This window comes from Ailuropoda melanoleuca, chromosome 2 (assembly GCF_002007445.2).
Source record: "Ailuropoda melanoleuca isolate Jingjing chromosome 2, ASM200744v2, whole genome shotgun sequence".
Classification (NCBI taxonomy): domain Eukaryota; kingdom Metazoa; phylum Chordata; class Mammalia; order Carnivora; family Ursidae; genus Ailuropoda; species Ailuropoda melanoleuca.
The window spans coordinates 140,230,804-140,250,534 of record NC_048219.1 but is presented as its reverse complement, the minus strand read 5'-3'; the positions used below and the strand labels follow the sequence as shown (position 1 = coordinate 140,250,534).

General features: G+C 34.8%; 1 protein-coding gene across 5 annotated transcripts in view; it reads right to left on the bottom strand.

The window, feature by feature from the left end:
- The window catches only part of DYNC1I2 (dynein cytoplasmic 1 intermediate chain 2), a 52,957-nt gene extending 36,158 nt beyond the window's left edge, over positions 1–16,799 (bottom strand). For 2 of the 5 annotated variants that reach the window (XM_034654731.1, XM_034654735.1), the window contains exons 1-4: positions 16,411–16,628; positions 15,529–15,645; positions 12,681–12,798; positions 3,888–3,978 (exon numbers count right to left, since the gene is read on the bottom strand). In XM_034654731.1, the coding sequence (XP_034510622.1) occupies positions 3,888–3,978; positions 12,681–12,798; positions 15,529–15,636 (317 nt within the window). In that variant the 5' untranslated portion in view covers positions 15,637–15,645; positions 16,411–16,628. Of the gene's footprint in view, positions 1–3,887; positions 3,979–12,680; positions 12,799–15,528; positions 15,646–16,410; positions 16,631–16,656 lie in introns of those variants that run through there. The other 3 variants (XM_034654732.1, XM_034654733.1, XM_034654734.1) reach the window with 3 other exon arrangements.
- Positions 16,800–19,731: the final 2,932 nt, after the last annotated feature.

The window sequence follows — 19,731 nt, the reverse complement described above, 5'->3', positions numbered from 1 at the left end:
TGAACTGAACTAGAGAAATTCTTCTTATTAAAAATACAAGAAAGATTTGAGGATATAAACAGGATCGTGTATGTGCAAAGAAAAGGTCACTCTGATTACTTTGTACTAAGCAATGAACAGCAACAAACTTAGGCTTTGTTAAATCAGAAGGGGTTCTATTAGGTGCTATCCAGGGAATGTTCTGTCCCCGGCCTTTACATTGTATGAGAGGTATAGCTGTTATCGGTGACCTACAGCTCCTTGTTGAGGATGTCATTTACGTCTAAAATTAAGCAAAAACTTTACTAAAAATATAGCTAGTACTGAAAATACATTGCACAATACACAGAATTATGTTTATTAAAGGCATTAGCAGACATATAAAGTAAAATTCCAATATAATCCAAAAGCCTGAAAGATAAAATGATCAAGAATGGAAAAAGGAACAAGATACATGGATTACCCAATTGAGTAACTGTCCACTAAATTTTAGAGATAACAGAAGTGACTGAGAAAGAGACCTAGAAATTTAATGAAATTCAACTCTGAATCTGCACAGAGAGATATCACTTCTCATGGCCTTTTATATTTGTTCATAAATTACAACCAGGCGCAACAGAAATTTTTGGCATTTAGAAATAGTGATTCAGGTGTGTCTCGATACCATATTTGGTAATGTTTAATATATCTGTTCTTACTCCTGGAGTGTACTAATCTTGGACTGTCTTGCCCAGTTAACAGAGTTGAGTGTGTAGGTTCATACATCTCACACATCTTCATGGATTTTCCTGTGATATTTCTTCTTATTCTCTTCATTCTTTCATTACCAACATGCCTGTTCAATTCAAGTTCATTCTGTTTCATTCTCAGATCATAGCATTCTTTTCAAAAGCCATATATTTAGAAATGCTATTATTTCACTGCCAATAGCACCAATTAATCAACAAGATTATCTCCCTCCTATGGAATCTGGAGATGATGTAGAATTCATAGTTTTTACTCTTGTATGTATACATATATACATAAAAAAGAACCTACATAGCCCTCTTGAAAATTAATGATTAAAGCCAAGTCTGTGCTCTCAAAGGAGACAATGTATATAGTAAGATTAAAAAGATATTAGGTCATCTCATTCAAAAAGAGGAATTTTTTTTGCTCTCCTGTTAAATTGAGAAGAAACTAAATTTTATATTCATTCTCTAATAAGAACAAATACCCCTAAAGATATTTAAATACCTGTTTTCTTGTTTTATAACTTATCATTAAAAATCTATACTTTAAACTTAAGCAAACACAAGTTAGCACACTATGCTTGGAACTTTTCAGTACAGTGAATAATATCTTTAAATTAATGATGTACTCACTAGAATGTAAGTTCCATGAAGGCAAGGACCACAGATATTTTATTTTCTGTGGTAATCTATATAGTATTTAACATTAAACTGGCAATTTGATGAATACGTGTACTATATACAAATAAATATTTTTCTGAACAGCATTTACTCCCTGTGCCAATTCACAATATTCCAAAGAGTCACTAATAAACTCTAGGTTTCCCAATGAAACTCAAAAGGATATGTTCTAATTCACATTACTTTAAAAAACCAGGCAGATGGGAGCACCTGGATGGCTGAGTTGGTTGGGCGTCCAACTATTGGTTTCGGCTCAGGTCATGATATCAGGGGTCATGGGATTAAGCCTCATGTCAGGGCTCTGTACTTAGCGGGGAGTCTGCTTCAGTTTCTCTCCCTCTGACCCTCCCCCCACTCGCACTCCCTCTCTCTCTCTCAAATAAATAAATCTTTAAAAAAAAAAAGAACAAAATCAAGTAGATGTTAATTTTGAAAGCAAACTTGCTGGCGCAACATTTAAAATAATCTTTCTACTATTCAAAATCAAGAACATAGAGTTCAAAATGAACATGGTATAATATCTACATAAAAATAATTTATAATACAAATAAATTTAATAAATATAATAATTCTTCGTTTGGGTAAATATTTGTAGTATGGTAAAGCTGTAGAAAGGAAAAAAAAGCCGTCTCTTGAAAACACCACTTGCTTATTAGCAGAAGAATATTAACATAATTGTACAAAAATACAGAAGTAGGAAGTATGAAACAAATTTAGTCTTAAAAATGAGTTTAGACTAAATAAATTTAGCCTTTAATTTAATAATATATACTATTTTATAAGGTACTATTATTTCTAAAAAAAGTTTTGATTGTTCTTAAATGATGGTTTTATTATTTACTTCCGATGACAATATAGCTTAGATTTGCAATTTTGCTTCTATTTACAAAACAGTTTTGGAAGACACATCTCAAATCCAAACTGGTGAGACTTTTTGTCTTCTAATTGTTAACGATAACCTGATTATTCAGGAATTGATTAAAATATCGAGTTTATTATGTAGCTCCCTTGCTTCTTTTTTACTGCCTTTTAGATTCTCATTACTCATTTCTAACTTCAATCAGAGGAACTCAGGCACAAAGAAGATGAAACTTCTCAAGTTTATTTCTTATTAGGAGGTATGTTAAGTCATTTTTCTGAGGAGGACATTTAACTTCCTGCCCAAAATAAGGATTCCAAATAAAAATTTTAACTATGTTTAATCTCATTTCAGCTAACACAAGGAGTCAAAAAGTATGATGCTGTTTTTAAAAGACTTGCTGTTATTGTGTGTGTGTGTGTGTGTGTGTGTGTGCGCGACAAAGAGGAGTAAGTAAAAATACTTTCCCCAATACAATCTTTGGAGAGAAGCTGAAATCTTACTGAACTTTTGGAAAGCAAGTCCCAGGGCAGGTTCCTAAAATAAATATGAAATACAGTTTCACAAGGAAGATAGGAGTACGGGAAAACTTGGGCAGAAAAAAAAATTTTTTAAGTGAGGTATAATTGACATATAACACTATATTACTTTCAGGTGTACACAATAATGATTTGATATTTGTATATATTGTGAAATGATCACAATTCTAGTTAATATGTGTCAGCATACACAGTTACAAATTTTTTCTTGTGATAAGAACTTTTAAGATCTACTCTTCAGCAATCTTCAAATATGCAATACAGTATTATTAACTGTAGTCACCATGCTGTACATTACATCCCCATGACATATTTAAGTCTGTACCTTTTGAAACTCTCCACCCATATTGCCCATTCCCTATCCCCCACCTCTGGCAACCACCGATCTGTTCTCTCTATCTATGATCTTGGATTTCTTTGGACTTTGGGGGTAAGGTTTTTTTTGGTGTTGTTTTGTTTTTTAGATTCCACACATAGGTGACCTAATTCAGTATTTGCCTTTCTCTGATTTCATTTAGCATAATGCCCTCAAGACAGTAAACACTCCTGCTTCCTCAGCAGTTATCTATATTTGATATTTTATGCACTGTTATTTTCTATCTTAATTAGAACTAGAGACTCAATAGAACACAACTGAAGTGTTTAACTGAATTGTTTAGATTTTCAATTACTGAATAGACAATTAAGCACAACAGAGGTTTTACATTATTTATAAACTATGCTATATTTATATTATTTTATTTATATTATTTTATACTATCATACACTATTTACACTGTTTATATTATATCATACAAACAAAACATTTACACAACCACTGAACTATGCTTAAGCAGAAAAAATTAAGTGAATTAACGTCTCTATTTTAATATAAAATAATTAGTGTAAAATGAGTTAACTATTCAGTCTAAATTAATCAAGAATGACAGTTAAAATACTATTAAAAATTTCCCCCAATTTAAAACAAACAATTTCTATGCCATTTAGATTTCAAAATGTTAGTTTTAACATAACTATTTAGAGTCCCTCTAAAGCATTAATAGTACGTGGGCACTAAATGCATTCTATCATTAAACTATTAAAAGAAATTTACTGTACCTAGATCCCACTGCACCATCTCCAGAGTCTTGGCTTCCAGCTTCACTTGGTGTGCTCACAGATTTGGAGGATGGAGACATAGGAGGAGGGACTAAATAGTGAAATAGACAGGTATCCGCTGTTACTACACGGAGAGGTTGCTCAGCTTATGACGTTTCAAAAGTAATTTAACATGAAGTAATTAACAAAAAAGAAAAAAATGGCAAACCAAAAAACAAAAATACATGAATGAAAATGAACAGTAGAAAGAAGAGGAGAAAGACAAAGTTAACAATGCATGCTGACGACTCATGCAATTTCTCTGGCAAAATGCATTGGGTTTTATATTAAAAATAAAAGCAAGATTATGAAAGGATGCATCTTCATCCCAGCCAACACCAAATGTGGGCACTAATTTTCAAAGGAGAGCATTCCTCCCCCCTTTCTAACTTCTCTCTTTTAAGATCACCAGATTATAAATATTACTTGTAATTGTTGTCAAAATCAAAACTCTGAAATACTCTTCAAAAGTCATTTACGCTTGGTTTTCTGAGATTTATTTTAAAATGTTAATTTTTATCTAACAATTTTTATTTCAGAAATTAATGCCTTAAGTGATTTCATTTTCCCTTTACCAAGAAAAGGGGCCAATTTAGAGAAAATGACCACAGCTAAAGGAATGGCTCCTTTAAAATGTCCATTAGTTTCCAGCAATTTGGGTGAAAAATGCAAACAGGCCATAAAACAGCATGCCTTCTAGACATGATGCATAACATAAAGTGATGCATGCAACTTAAACAAGGCAAGACTTATGATAACTTCCTTACCCCAGTATTCAGAAAAAACTGAAGTGTACAGACAAAGATACAGACACCCAAAATATTCTTAATCCCTTCTTATAGAAAAATACACATTTTTCATAGTATATAAAACAAACAGCAAATGCTTTCCCCTAAATCATCACTCTTAACATTATATACCAACAGTTAAACGTGCACATCTCATGCTATTACATTTGTAAAACATTTTGATTACCATTGCAGGAAGTATAGGAGGATCATCACTGCCATCTTCTGGTTAAATATTACCAAAAATGCCCCCAATCCCGAGTATCTTTTTAAAATAATTTTTCAGTATATAATATTAAGTGACTAACACGTTTTATGTAGAGCTGCAAGCCTTTCTTTCAATAGTCTACTGAAAAGAATGTAAGTTCCTAATTATAAAGGAACTAATCTGAAGAACTATGTATTTAATTAAAAATCTATGTTTTGGGGATAGTCACATTCATTTTTGAACCTTTAAAATTATATTTAAATGTTCATACATGATACCAAAAAAAGGTGGCTTTGCTAATCTAACAAAATGTACAAGTATAGTATGATGAATTACATTTTGGGGGGGGGGGTAATGTAAACTCTACACTCAATGTGAGGTGTGAACGCAGGACTCCAAGATCAAGAGTCACATGCTCTACTGACTGAGCTAGCCAGGTGCCCCTATGATGAATTACATCTCAAACACAGGTACAAAACTAATCATCCTTATTTTTCCAATGGCAAATTCTATTGGTAACCAATAGTAAGATTAGAAGAAAAAAAAAATCATAGCTAGAATGTTTCCTGAGATATAGTGACTGATTCTTGCTTAAATTCCAAAGGACTATAAAAACATAATTGAATGTTTCTAATTTTGTGACTACCTCTCTCACAAACAATGATAAAACCAGATCACCTTCACATAGTTTACAGGTGGATGGCACTGTGCTAGGTGCTGCGTGTATAACTCAGAGTAGCTAAACATGATTTGTATCTAAAAAAAAGAACATTAATGTCCCCTAACTTCATTTAGGCTATATTCCTCATCTTTTTGTCTTTTCTCAATGTGAGGCTTTCCCTAGTCTAAGTCCCAACTGATACAGGAATAAATAGTATCTTACTTGGTTAAAACTACATTATAAAAAAATGTTACCTCAAATTCTTTATGGAAACAAATTAAACAGTAATTATATGTACATATATGCACTAACCTAGCCAATAAAAGCGTCAGCAATAAAAGTTTCCAAGATAAAAAATAAATTACAGGGGTGTTGCTACCAAATTATCATAGTTTATCAGCTAGAAGCAATATTAATCACCATGGCATCACATTTGTACTTCAAAAAAAATCTCCATCCCAGAACTGTATCATTTCTCACAAAAGATAGTTTTCAAGCCAGTTTATGGATAAGGACTCATTAAAAGACTCAAAGTTATTATCTGGCTCACCCATTTCATCTTGCAATAATACATAATGTATACTACAGAAGAGACAAACCTAGAAAAAGAAAATTACCATTATTGAAAAAGGAGTAATATTAACAGAAAAAAAGGGAATGGTAGTGTTGTTTGGTCACTACCATATTCCAACCTAATTAGTCTAGAAAAATCAAAGACTACAGTAATTGCACAATAAGGCAATGCCACGATACTCCCAGATTCAACAAACAACCCCCAAGAAAAAGAGCATACATTCAGGGAGGTTAAAAAAACCTGTGAACTCATAGCCCCTCTAATCTCAAAAAAGACTCAGTTTTAGAATTCATTTGTAAAGACGGTTTAAGAGTCCAATCAGCTTTGAAAATAACAAAAGTCATTACTAATTAGCTTTTGCCAAGTATCTGAGATACAATCTGCTTAATAAGAGCAGTGATTCAATCGCATCACTTTTACTCCAGTTACATATATAAAATAGCCTAAAACAAGGCTTTAAAAGGCACAAAATAAAAGATTTAACATTAACATATGTGAATATTTGAATGAATCTAAGATTTAGAGAAGTTTAGAGCAAAGATACTTATTTCCTTCTTTCAGAACCAGAGGAGAAATATGAAGTAAATTAAAAAACAAAACTACACCATTGCATTCATCGATCACATAAGTAATACTGAAAGACTGTGACTCTTTATCTAGAATAAAAACCCTATCATAAGGCCTTTCCCACCAGTTTAGATCTTGGCCTTCCAAGGATATAAAATCAACATTGCTGCCTTTTGGCCTGCAAAGAAACGCCTAGAATATTTTTAAACCAGAAAGCACCTAGGAATGCACCTAGATTAATGATTTGAATTAAGTTTGAATTGACCACTCAGAACTACACAAATGTCTCAGTGATGAAGGATAATGCACAGTCCAATTATTTTTCAAGTAGAAGAAAGCCTCTGGCAAGAAGGGGCTTTTGCCAGGAAGAAGAACCTAGAAAAGGTGAACAGCCAAGGAAAGTGACTGTAGGGAGTAGGAGCTGGTAGAGACAGTAAAATGGAAGGAGTGAGCTTCTGAGATAACCCCAAGTTGTAAGGCCTCCTCTAGCTAATCTAGGATACTTAATACACAAACATAGCCCACGCTACAATAATGCCCCCTTGTGGATACTCTTAGCCTGGAATAATAACATTTAAATAACTTTTTCATAACTTCTCCTTTTGTCCTGAAAGGTATTGCTTTAAACCTTAGCTCTCTTTAATATTAATTTCTCCCTTTCTATGGCCTCTTCTCCTGATAATGAAGTTTAAATATCCTCCACTAATCTCTAAATGCTTCGTTTCCTTTATTCTCTTCAATGTAATTTTGAGCATCAGATAAATTTTTTCAAAGAAATTAATAAAAATAAAATTCTGTGATGTTAAAATACTATAATGAACCATTTGTTAAAATTAGGCTAAACTTGAATAAATGACTTGGTACATGGGAAGCATTCATTCCATCTAAAAATCAGATTTACCAATTATAAGATAAATAAGTACTAGGTATATAACATACAACATGATGACTATAGTTAACATCGTTATATGATACATAAGAAAACTGTTCAAAGAATAGATTCTAAGAGTTGTCATCAGAAGAAGAAAAATTTTTTTTCTGCTTAGTGTATCTGTATGAGATGATGAATGTTAACTAAACCTACTGCGGTAATTATTTTACAATATATGTAAATCAAACCATCATACAAAATACCTTAAACTTATATAGTGATATATGCCAATTATTTCTCAAACTGGGAAAAAATGAGATTTAAGGTATGCAAAAGTTACAAGGAGTACGAGGGAAATAAATGAAGCAATACTTATTTTTGACTAGCAAAGTTCTTTTGTTTCTTCCTAGTAAAAGAAAATCCAGATAATAAACTATCATACTAATCGATGTTCTGTGCCTTACTGATACAGACTCAGGCTACAGAGTAATTGACAGTGTCTGCTTTCATCTCTTTACAAGATGGTTAAAACAGTAGTTATACATACAAAAGAGATTCACTTTATTTTTTTCAATCATCAATGCTTAAGAACTCCACGTTGGATATAACATGTCTTGACTGTTGTACCTAAAATTAACTTTCTTAAGACTGGCCACTTAAATTTAGTTAAAAAAAAAAAAAAGCCATGCTCCTTTTATGAAATGTTCAAATTTCAATTTCTACTATGCTTTTTTCTGACACTTAAACAATCAGATTTTGCTTTTGCTTTTATTTTTATTTTTTTAAAAGATTTTATTTATTTATTTGACAGAGAGAGAGAGAGAGACAGCCAGTGAGAGAGGAAACACAAGCAGGAGGATTGGGAGAGGAAGAAGCAGGCTCCCAGCGGAGGAGCCTGATGTGGGGCTCGATTCCAGGACTCCGGGATCACGCCCTGAGCCCAAGGCAGACGCTTAACAACTAAGCCACCCAGGCGCCCCAGTTTTGCTTTTAAAGCAGATGGCTTTCATTTGGTCTTATAAGGTAGAAAGACATACAACCTAATAATAATTGAACAACATTTAAGTGTCTAGTCTGCGCTGGACACCAGGGATAAAAATGTTATTTTCTCTGCTCTCAAGGATCTCTGACAAAAAGCAGTCAACTCACCAAATAAATAAGAATCTACCAATGATGAGAAGCTAAAAGGGATTTTATTAGCTATGTCTTTTTAAAAAAACATTCTTTTCAGAAAAAAAAGAAAAGAAAGAAGTCTGTTTTCGGAAAAGAAGAGACTGATGTTTTTAATAAATCCTCCTGAATATTCTAGCAGTATTTTTACACTCTATAATTTAAAAATATTTACTAAATGCATTCTGTAGTGAAAAGAAAAACAAGAATCCATCCTGCATCATGATATAAAATGTATTTTTTATTTTGGGTTACTGTCAAGAAAGTTTGGTAGACACTGCCTTCACCTGTATCCTGTATTCTTCAAGCCTAATTTCAAATCTATACTGGACAGATCTTTAGGAATCTGTCAGAGAATAGAAGAAGGTGAAAACCACACAACCCATTTAATATGGCTACTATAGCCATTATAGATATATAACCATTCTATCAATTATAATGGCCAGACAAGATATAATAAAAGGAAAAAAATTATAGGCATGATTCTCTTATGAATACAGATGAAGAACTCCTAAATAAAATATTTGCAAATGAATTCAGCAATGCATAAGAAAAAAATCATCTCATAACTAAGTTGTTTATTCCAGAATGTAAGCATGCTTTTACATTAGAAAAGCTATCATTATAAATCATCAAATTAATACATTAAAAGTGAAAAAAAATATGATCATCTCAAAATATGAAGAGACCTATGAATTTGTTGCAAATATTCTGGCAGTTTTAAAGAACGTCCAAATTCTTTGTGAATTCCAGTCAACAGAAAAATGTAGTAGAATTGATGACTCCCAAGAGTAAGTCATGAAAATAATAGCTTTTTCCTGGATGTCTTTATCTTTGAATTGTCACTCTGGAGAACCTGACATTCTGGAAGGATACTCCAGAAGTTCTGTGTAGTTGCCCATGTGGTTAGGAACTCAGGACTTCCACCACCAACAGCCAACACCAACTTGCCAGCTATGAGAGTGAGGCACCTTGAAAGAAAATCCTAGCAGCAGGCAAGCCTTCAGATGACTGCAGCTCTAACTGACATTTTGACTTCAATGCCAGGAGACACACTGAGCCACAACCAGTCAGCTAAGCCACTACCCAATTCCTAATAGGCAGAAACTATGAGAGATAATAAATATTTATTACTGTTTTAAAAAAATCAAACCAATACAAAAATAAATAGAATACTTAAACTATAACCTTAAAAAGAGACCTGAAATCGTGAATAACCTCTGCTCTCAACTACCCACTGGGAAAAAAAAAAGTTGTAATTCCAGGCAGTTTTACCGTTGAATTCTACCAAGTTTTAAAGGAACAGGTAACGTGTACCCTTTACAAGCTGTTCTACAAAATATCAAAAGAGAAAGCTGTCCAACTTATTTCAAAATCATAACCATTACGGCCAATGAACATGGACAGTACAAGAAAATTACATAGAATACAAAGCCACAGTAATTTAAACTATGGGTTAATTGTACAGAATCAAACAAATTAGATCAACAGTGAAAACAGAGTCCAGAAATGTCATGAATATATGGGAACGGATTGTATGACACAGCTGGCATCAGTATCAGTGAGGAAAAAGATGGACTATTTAATAACTAGTACTGAGAAAATTAGCTAACTATATGGAGAAAAACTAGATTGGATTCCTACGTCATACTGCATAATCCAAACATCTAAAGGTGAAGGCTAAAACTATAAAGTCTAACAGAAAAAATGTAGGAAAATATATATTGTGTCTTCAAAGAAAGGATTTCTTAAAAAAAAAAAAAAAAAGACCAAAAGCACAAAAAATGGGTTATAACTGGCACATCTATTATGAAAATGAAGGATTTAAACATATTAAAATGAAGAATTAGGTTGAATGAAAGATACTATAAACAGAGTTCACAGGTAATAGACTGGGAGAAGGTTTTTTTTAAAAGACTAAAACAAAGAAGTCCTCCCCTAAAATACACAAGGAACTCCTACAGCAAGATAAAGAACTCTAATAGTAAATAGGCTACCGATACGAATATGTAATTCACAGAAAAGAAAATGATAGTTATTTGAGAAATGGTCAACCTTGCTGTAAACAGGTAAATTTATATTAAAACATTTTGGTATACCACTTTATACCCACCAACTTGGCAAATATTGGAAAGTTGGATAAAATCAGGTGATGATGTGGATATGGTAAAATAGTTACTTTCTCATTCACTGGCATTGGGAGGGTAAACTTGCAGTCATCCTTGAGAGCGGTAGAATGTAGAATCTAGTAAATGTAAGTAAGTTTATACACAATAATACAGCAAGTCAATTTTTAGGCATACACCCCAGAGAAACTCTTCCACAGTTCTCAAAGGGAAAGTATATATTCTTTGCACTGTTGACTGTGATAGCAAAGAGATGGAAACAATCTAAGTGCCTATCACTTGGGGTACAGATAAGTAAAATATGCTCTATAATGGAATATTATGCATCAGTCAAAAATAAATAACTAGATCTATATTTAGCAACATGGGCAGGTCTCAAATGCTGCTTGACAAAAAGATACAAACAGAATGATACAAATAACACAATGTTGTTTATGTGTATAAAACGTACATGCACACGTATATATGAAACCTTAAAATATGTAAACACATGTAGGACAGATCAAAAGGACATATCTTAAAAATGCAAAAATGGGTACTTAATGCAATACTGGGAAGCGGAATGGAATTGGAAATGGAGAATGAGGGAGAAACACACACTCACACACACACACAGCCCTGAAGAATGGTCTGTCAAGACTCGATAAAGGCGGAGGGCCATGAACTGAGAAATATGAGCAAGTGAATTTAGTGAAACTGAAATCCTAAAAATAGAAAAGGAAAAAAAATTTCTACAGGAGTAAAAAAAGCCGACGACAGAAAAACTGATCAAAGACTATACAACTAACAAGCAACCTGGTTTAGTTACTATTTTATTAATAATACTGTTTTGATTCATTTACTTTTAAAACTGCAATATGAATGTAAACTTATTAAATAAAGACATATAAATATATTTCAATCTTCAAATTATACCATTAGGGAAAAGGCAAATGAGGTGAAAGAAATAACAATGAAGAGTGAGAGTAGCCATGAGAGTAACCAGCTTTTTCATCTTGAAGCCTTTTAGAAATACAGCTCTAGAAATAGTTATGTTGTAGCTCACAACAGGCAAACAGCAGTTACTATTTCTGTTATTTGTCCCCTGAACTAGATGGAATTAGCCGACAAACCAACCTTAAATGACGAAGGCCATGTCATTTAATGCTTTCTGACAAACTAAGCCTAAATGAAGAAAGGCCAAGCTTTTAATGCTTTCTGGCACGTAACTAGATTGTCCTCAGTACCTCTACTATTTCAGCTTTTTGGTTTAGTACTGTTATCAAAATGAATGACCTAAAAAAGGACAAGTCAAATTGCTGCCAAAACAGGCTACCAATATTATTTCCCTTATTAGCAATGAGAACAGAAGGCTATCGTTTCCCTCCACTCGTATACCTTTGAATACTAATATACTTTTAGAACTTTGATTCATTATACCTCTCTTTAACCTACAGAAAAAAATATAAAGATCAGGAATCAGTCATCTTTGAGCTAAATACGGCATGGCACAGAAAACTTGTTCCACAAATGTTGAAATAAATTACTGATTTAACAAGAAAAGTCAACTGGTTTTTCAGTGTATGTTAATAACTACACTTAATCTTGCAGCTCTCTTAAACAAAATAACCATGTATTGGCACATGTGAAAAAAATAATTCTGAATAAAGTATAAGACCAATCATTTTTAAGGGACACAAATAAGAAAAATATGCAAAATATATTAAAGTCAACACATTCATCTCAGATATGTCTGAGCTGAATAGCATCTATTCTTGGCTCTTATAAATGGATATATTTTTATCCTTACCAATGGGGGATTCTGGAGTTAGCCCCATGCTTTGAAGCAATGCTTCAGCTTCTCTTCTTTTTTTTTCAAGATCTGATTCTTCTTGCACAGGAGCAACTGCTTCCTTCTTCTGATCAGTCTATTTTTAAAGTTAAAAATTTAAATTTACATAGGATATGAAACATTTCTGCTTGCAAAAAAACTGTATTTTAAATTATGTACTAACACTGTTTACTCTGGGAGGGTGACTTAGTTTTGAACATACATTACACTCATTAAATGAAAACCATTCTCAACAGAGTTCGAGTAAGTAATCTCCAAATGATATGCAATCAAGGAGTTCCCACAAAAGTTTTTACCTAATAATTTCAAAAAGTACAGTCAATTTCTATTTATCTACAGTATGAAATTGCTACCCACAGTTAGGAACTGTGGAAACCTCCCCCAGTGGCACAAAAGCTTGGATATAAATATCACAACACTATAAAAAATTTAAATTATTTAACGGGTAACAAATTTTAAGTAAATGGACATGTTATTTGTTGAAAATAAGTACGAATACCTCAAACTTCTGTATGAAGTCTTCATTGTATTTATGCAATTTTATGTAGAGCATGTTTGTCAAAAATTCATCTGGAGAAAGGCTTTTATTTTTGTTTTTTTAATTATAGGTCTTATTTTTATGATAATAAAAACATGGTTGAATTTGGTAAAGTTAAAATTCACTTTCGCATAACACAAAACATTTATTATCAAAATTACTGCCAGCTTTTATTTCAGTCACTTAGAGTTTTAGCAAAATCTTCCCGGTAAACTAGATAAGCCTCAATAACCTCAGATCACCCAAAATATCTCAAATGAAATTTAAGCTTTCAAAGGAAAAGTTTTAGGGGCGTCTGAGTGGCGCAGTCGTTAAGCGTCTGCCTTCGGCTCAGGGCGTGATCCCGGTGTTCTGGGATCGAGCCCCACATCAGGCTCTTCCACTAGAAGCCTGCTTCTTCCTCTCCCACTCTCCCTGCTTGTGTTCCCTCTCTCACTGGCTGGCTGTCTCTGTCAAATAAATAAATAAAATCTTTAAAACAAAACAAAACAAAGGAAAAGTTTTAAATATATACCTCAGACGCCTATTTTGGCTAGACAACTATTATTCATACAATTATCTGCAGTGAATTTTGTCAATCATAATATTCTATGATACCATTTTAACTTAAAAAAGTCATCAGTGAATTTCATCAAAAGAGCCAAATAGGCTATATTATCAATTTGACACTTTACCTGTATATACAGCAATGTATTAGTAGACTCATTGTTTAATACTATTAAATTTTCTCCTGTAATGTTTTATAACTTTTAAATTAGCTATGAATCATGTAGTAGATATCTCTAGGCTATTTATGCCACTTATGGCCATCCTTAGGAAACAAAAATCAAATATGCTCTCAGCATCGAAGGGTTTAAGGCTATAGATACTACTTTGGAATGCCTCTGCCTATTGGACTCATGTTTCTATCAGTTAACTTTTTTTTTTTTTAAAGATTTTATTTATTTATTCGACAGAGATAGAGACAGCCAGCGAGAGAGGGAACACAAGCACAGGGAGTGGGAGAGGGAAGAAGCAGGCTCATAGCGGAGGAGCCTGATGTGGGGCTCGATCCCATAACTCCGGGATCACGCCCTGAGCCGAAGGCAGATGCTTAACCGCTGTGCCACCCAGGCGCCCCTATCAGTTAACTTTTAATCAAATGGCTAACTTAAACCTCCAACGTTCTTAGAATAATGTATCACAGAAAGGTTCAGGAATAAATTAGAAAACTCTTCAAAGGCCTTTACAGCATCATAGCAATGCTGTACATAAGTTGTACTTCAAATTTTTCTTATTTTTTTTTTCCCTTAAGAGATATCTAGAAGTCTTGGCTATTGGCTATCAAATAGAAACCTTGGTACTAATGTCACACTTAGGGCATAATTATCTTACACTGACCATTTAAAACATATCTGTGGTAAAAGTATACAAATCTGGGGCACCTGGGTGGCTCAGTCGATCCCGAGGTTCTGGGATCAAGCCCCGCATTGGGCTCCCTGCCCAGTGGGAAACTTGCTTTCCCCTCTCCTGCTTCCCCTCCTTGTGTTTGCTCTCTCACGCTCTCTGTCAAATAAATAAATAAAATCTTAAAAATAAAAAAAAGTATACAAATCCATCCAATAGTTGGGGAAAATGTACATATCAATACCGGAACAAGTAAAATTATCTCCAGCTCAGGATCAATGTATATTTGCCATACATGATAAAACGGTGATGTGAAAAATCAAAAGACATACCTATTAGGTCTATCTTTAAGGTAATATCAAACCTACTGCTTGGCAAAAATATTTCAAGGAAAATATTTCATGATGAAAAGACAACAAATTCCCCAATCAATTAAGTAATCTATTATATATTTCTTTTTTTCTATTATTTATTCTGACAAATTGTTAGCAGTGCAGACTAGCAAAACATTCAGATAAGTAAATTCAAATTCCAAACTAAGTTATGATATACATGCCCTGTTTTATGAGCTATTACAAGGCAGATGGCCCTTACTTTATATAATAAACATATGCGAGAGAAATATGTAAACTGAATTTTATAAACCAAATCCTCAAAATGCATCAATCTATATGAAATATTTTTATTCAGTAAAAAAAAATCATTTTAATTTATGAATTTTGTCATTTTCACATACCCCGTTTCTTTAGAGTAAAATCCACCTACAGTGCTGTATTTGCAGTCACAACTGCTGGATTTTTAACTATTCTGAAAGTATACATAAAGGTATAAGTATTTGATATTCAATTATTTTACATTGTTCACTTAAAAAATAAAACATACTTCCTTTTTCTTCCTTTCTTCTTCTTTTCTCTTCTTTTCCTCTCTGATTTGGGCCAACCGCTGCTTCTTTCGTTCCAACTCTGCCTTTAATTCACTTTTGTCCGACATGTTTGTGACCTTAAAAAACATATAATTATTTACAATCATTACGTTGGTAAAAGTAGCACTCTTTTAAAAAATTAATCTTCAAGAAGTGAATTATCTCGGGGCGCCTGGGTGGCACAGCGGTTAAACGTCTGCCTTCTTTAAAAAAAAATATGCGGTCAGACAAAATTCCCGTAAATGACGTGTAACTAGTAATATTCAGGACAAGCAAAACACAAAATTTACCATCAATAACTATCAAATATATTTAAAGTAAGTATACTTTTAGTCAAAGCCCAACAGCAAAGTCTGACCGGCTCATTCTCCCAGGCCGGAAGCTCCGTGACTGACAAGTTCACTTTGTCAAAACTACAAGAAAAAAGAAAGCCTCTGTCATTTTGTGCTACAGCCTCCACGTTCGGGTACTTTCCAACATACACGGTGAGGAGAAACGCCATCAACGCCATGTAGTAATGACTTTTATTTATAAAATGGAGCAACACGAAAAGGCGTCACTTTCAGGAGGGCGCGGTCCAGGATAGGGCGTCTGGGAGAGGGGGACCACTGGGCGCCGAGCAAGCCTCGAGGCTACGCGGGCCATCCTCCGCTGGGTCAAGACGGGAAGCAAGTGGTCTCGTCTCCCCCGGCCTTCCTGAGTCACCGCACCTGGCTCTCCCCGCCTCTCCTTCAGGAGCGGGGCCAGGCAGCGCGGTCAGCAAGAACTGCCAAATCGCCCTTTGAGCCCGGACGTGAGACACAACAAGCAGAAAAACCTTGAGGGAAGCACCGTCAACCCACCTGTCAGCTGGCGTGATGGGAAAGAGTCCGCCCGCCTGCGACGTCCGGGTAACGTCCCTCTCCTACACTCCCAACTCCCAAGAGTCGCCGCCACTAGCTCCACGGCTTCCCGAAGCACACAAAGAGGGATGGGCGGCGGCTACTACGGCAAAAGCTTAGGGACAAATAGCTTCACCAGAACGAGGTCGCTCCCAGAAAGGAGGGGTGGGGCCCGGATGCGTGAATAGCCACCCCTCCGTAATTTACCTTTCTGAAGTAGAAACCAAGAGACAGGACAAAGAACCCAGTCAGCCTAAGGGCCCGAAGTGTTTCCGCTTTGCCAAAAACTGGAAGAATACGCCTGATGTCCTCCGCTAGGTAAGCAACCACACCACCCTCGTGTTACAGATTCACACGACTAGAGAACTACAATCCCCAGCTACAAGGGAAACCTGCGTGTCACGAGCAATGCATTCTGGGAGTTATTTTTATTGGTAGTCGCAAAGTATGCTGGGACGCGTAGTGTTTTCTAGGCTTGCGGTTTCCCACTTCAAGGCCTTCTGTTTTCAGTGTTTCAAAGCGAAGCGTTGGTCAGGGCTCACAATGTTGTATGTGTTATAAAGATCTTTGACTCAACGTTGGCCGGATTTTAAGAAGGGTTATTGTCCAGTGGTGAACTTCTGTATTACCCTGCGCGTGAAGAACATTTTTTTAGGATACATACACCAGTGTTAGGAAAAAATGCCTTATAGAGGTTTCTTGCGGCATCTTAGGTAATAGCTAAAATATAAAACTAAAATTTGAAAATGTAGTGTAACCCATTCTGTCAGAAATGTGACCATTTGTCTTTAATTAGAAAAAGATTTTGAAGTCTTTACTAAATGTTTACTAGTATTCTTGTGCAGTTGTAAACTTGCTTAGCTGGAGTGTTAGAGTTATGAAAATTAGCAAGGTGTTGACCTGAGCTAAAGTCTAAGGTGGTCCAACCAACTGAGCCACTCAGGGACCCCAGCAATAAAGACTTCTAATTCCCATATTTGCTCCTAAGTTTCATCATGTACACATGGAGTATTCATTTGAGCCTTCAAATAAAATGATTACTGTTGGAATAAAAAGATAAATAGAAGTGTTTATCAGCATTGCAAATAATTCTTCATTACTTTGTTGCAGTGTGGTAGGTAACATTTTGGTTTTCTCTCAAGAATTTTTGAAAAGAGAATTTTACAGTATTGAAATCAATCATTTTATACTATTAAAACCAAGCAAGAATGGCTTCTACAGTTGTTAGGTTTTTTAATATACAAAAAAGGGGAAAAGTTATTGGAATATGAATTTACCAGAAATTTATGTGTGAATACACATTTCAAATTTTCTTATTTAAATAAAGCATTATTTGGAAACAATTAAAACTAACACCAAAGCAATGTCTTTCTTATATTATAGAGGGAACTTGCCCAAATCTAGGATTAACCTTTAGGATTCAAATTCTAAGTCCTTGGGCCTGTGCCTAGTCTTTTCCTTATCTTACCTTGCCTATATACAAGATAAAGATCTCAGAAATAAATTTGAGAAAGAAAATTCTCTCAATTTCAAGACTCTTCCCCATAACCTAAAACTTCTAGGAGCCCTATAACTGTACTACCTTTTTGTTTTCCTTCTTCTTTTGTAATATTTAGTTTTCATTTATTAATTTGAAAATTTGTTATTGATTGCCTACCATGTACCAGGAATGGTACTGGGTGCTGTATGTAAGAGCTAAAAATGCATATCTCTTTCAGGACACTCAGTTTGACTAAATATTACGATGAGATTCAGTAGGGAAGTGATGGAAACACTCTGGAAAAGACAATTTTCAGAAGGAAGTGATTCTAGAGCTCAATCTTTGATTTTGGAAGATTAAATAAAAGTTAACCAAACAAAAAAGATGCAGAAAGTTGCCTTAGGAAGAGGAAGGAATGTGACCAATGTACATAATATGAGAGCATGAACTACTGGAAAATCTGGAAGTAATTCAAAATGGTTGTAGGCTAGGACAAGAACTAGGGAATGAAGTTACAAGCAGGGGCAAAGTCACATATCCCATTTTAGAGTCCTGGAGATGATGTGAATCCACTGACAGATTTTTAAATAGGAGGATGGTATGAAAAGTTTAGCATATTAGACATTTGACCTTTCAAAGTGGTCTGAAGAAAGTCTGATATGATGGTATTTTTGGCCCTCAGACTCAATTCCTACCCTTCTTTGCCAATCTCTATGCCTCTGGGAAGTGACCTCGGCTTCTTTGATGACTCCCTTGTAGTTGGGTTTGACTAATGAGAGGCTTAAGCCGGGTTATCAGAAGGCAGATGGAAGGTGAAATTTGGCATCTCTACTTCTTCCCTCTGTTGATGTTATATCTCCAATAGTAGCTTCATTCTTTCCTGGTTACAGCTATTGCAAGTGGCCCCTCCTCCATGGCTCTACCTTTCACTGGGCTCTGGAAACTTTATTTTCTCCTTTTGTCTCCTTAGCATCCCCTCTGTAGCTAGTCTCCAAGTTCCTCATCAACTCTTACTTGCTCACTTACCTCTGTCAGCCCTTCTGTAACTGGTCCTTTCATCAGAGTATCTTTATTTGAACCCCTTGGGTGAACTCTGTTTCCTGCTGAGACCCTAACTGATACAGCTTGGTTGAAGGGATGGGAGATGGAGAGAAGAGGCAGGGTAGAGACTAAAAGCAGGGAATATAGTTGGAAGGCTTTTGGGTGGAACCAGAAACAACTTCTGTATGAGCCTATGCATTTGCAGCAGGAATTAAGAAAAATAGACTGGAAAAATGTTAAGACTGTGTTAGACTTTTAGAGCAATAAAGCAGGCTATGTACCCCAATTGACCTTCCTCCTAAAAATAACTAAAAATGCAGGATAAAATACCTTCCTTCTTGCTTCAATTAGATGGCAAGAAAGTAAAGAGTACTTAGGACAAGGAAGGTGGAATCTTCCTAAGGTTCCCTTAGGAACCTTAGGCATATGCCTAACTTGGTGAATTTCATAGCTCGTAGGCAGGAGACCACAGAGACAAAGTCCAAGGCCTACTCTAGACTGCTATTTCAAAAGGAAACCTCCCAATACATCCTTGATGTAAGAAATCCAGCCCCACTCCTGAAGAAATGCCTATCAACTTTGCCACTGATGGGATGGGAATGAGGAAGCAAATTTCTGAGAATGTGTAATCACAGGTGAGCCCTAATGGCTTTTCAGCCTGAAATTCCAGTACTTGAATGATTCATTAAGACATGGGTTGAAATTTTGGTTTAAAGTTAACCAGATTTACCATGTACTCAGGTGCCTGGGAGAAGAAAACA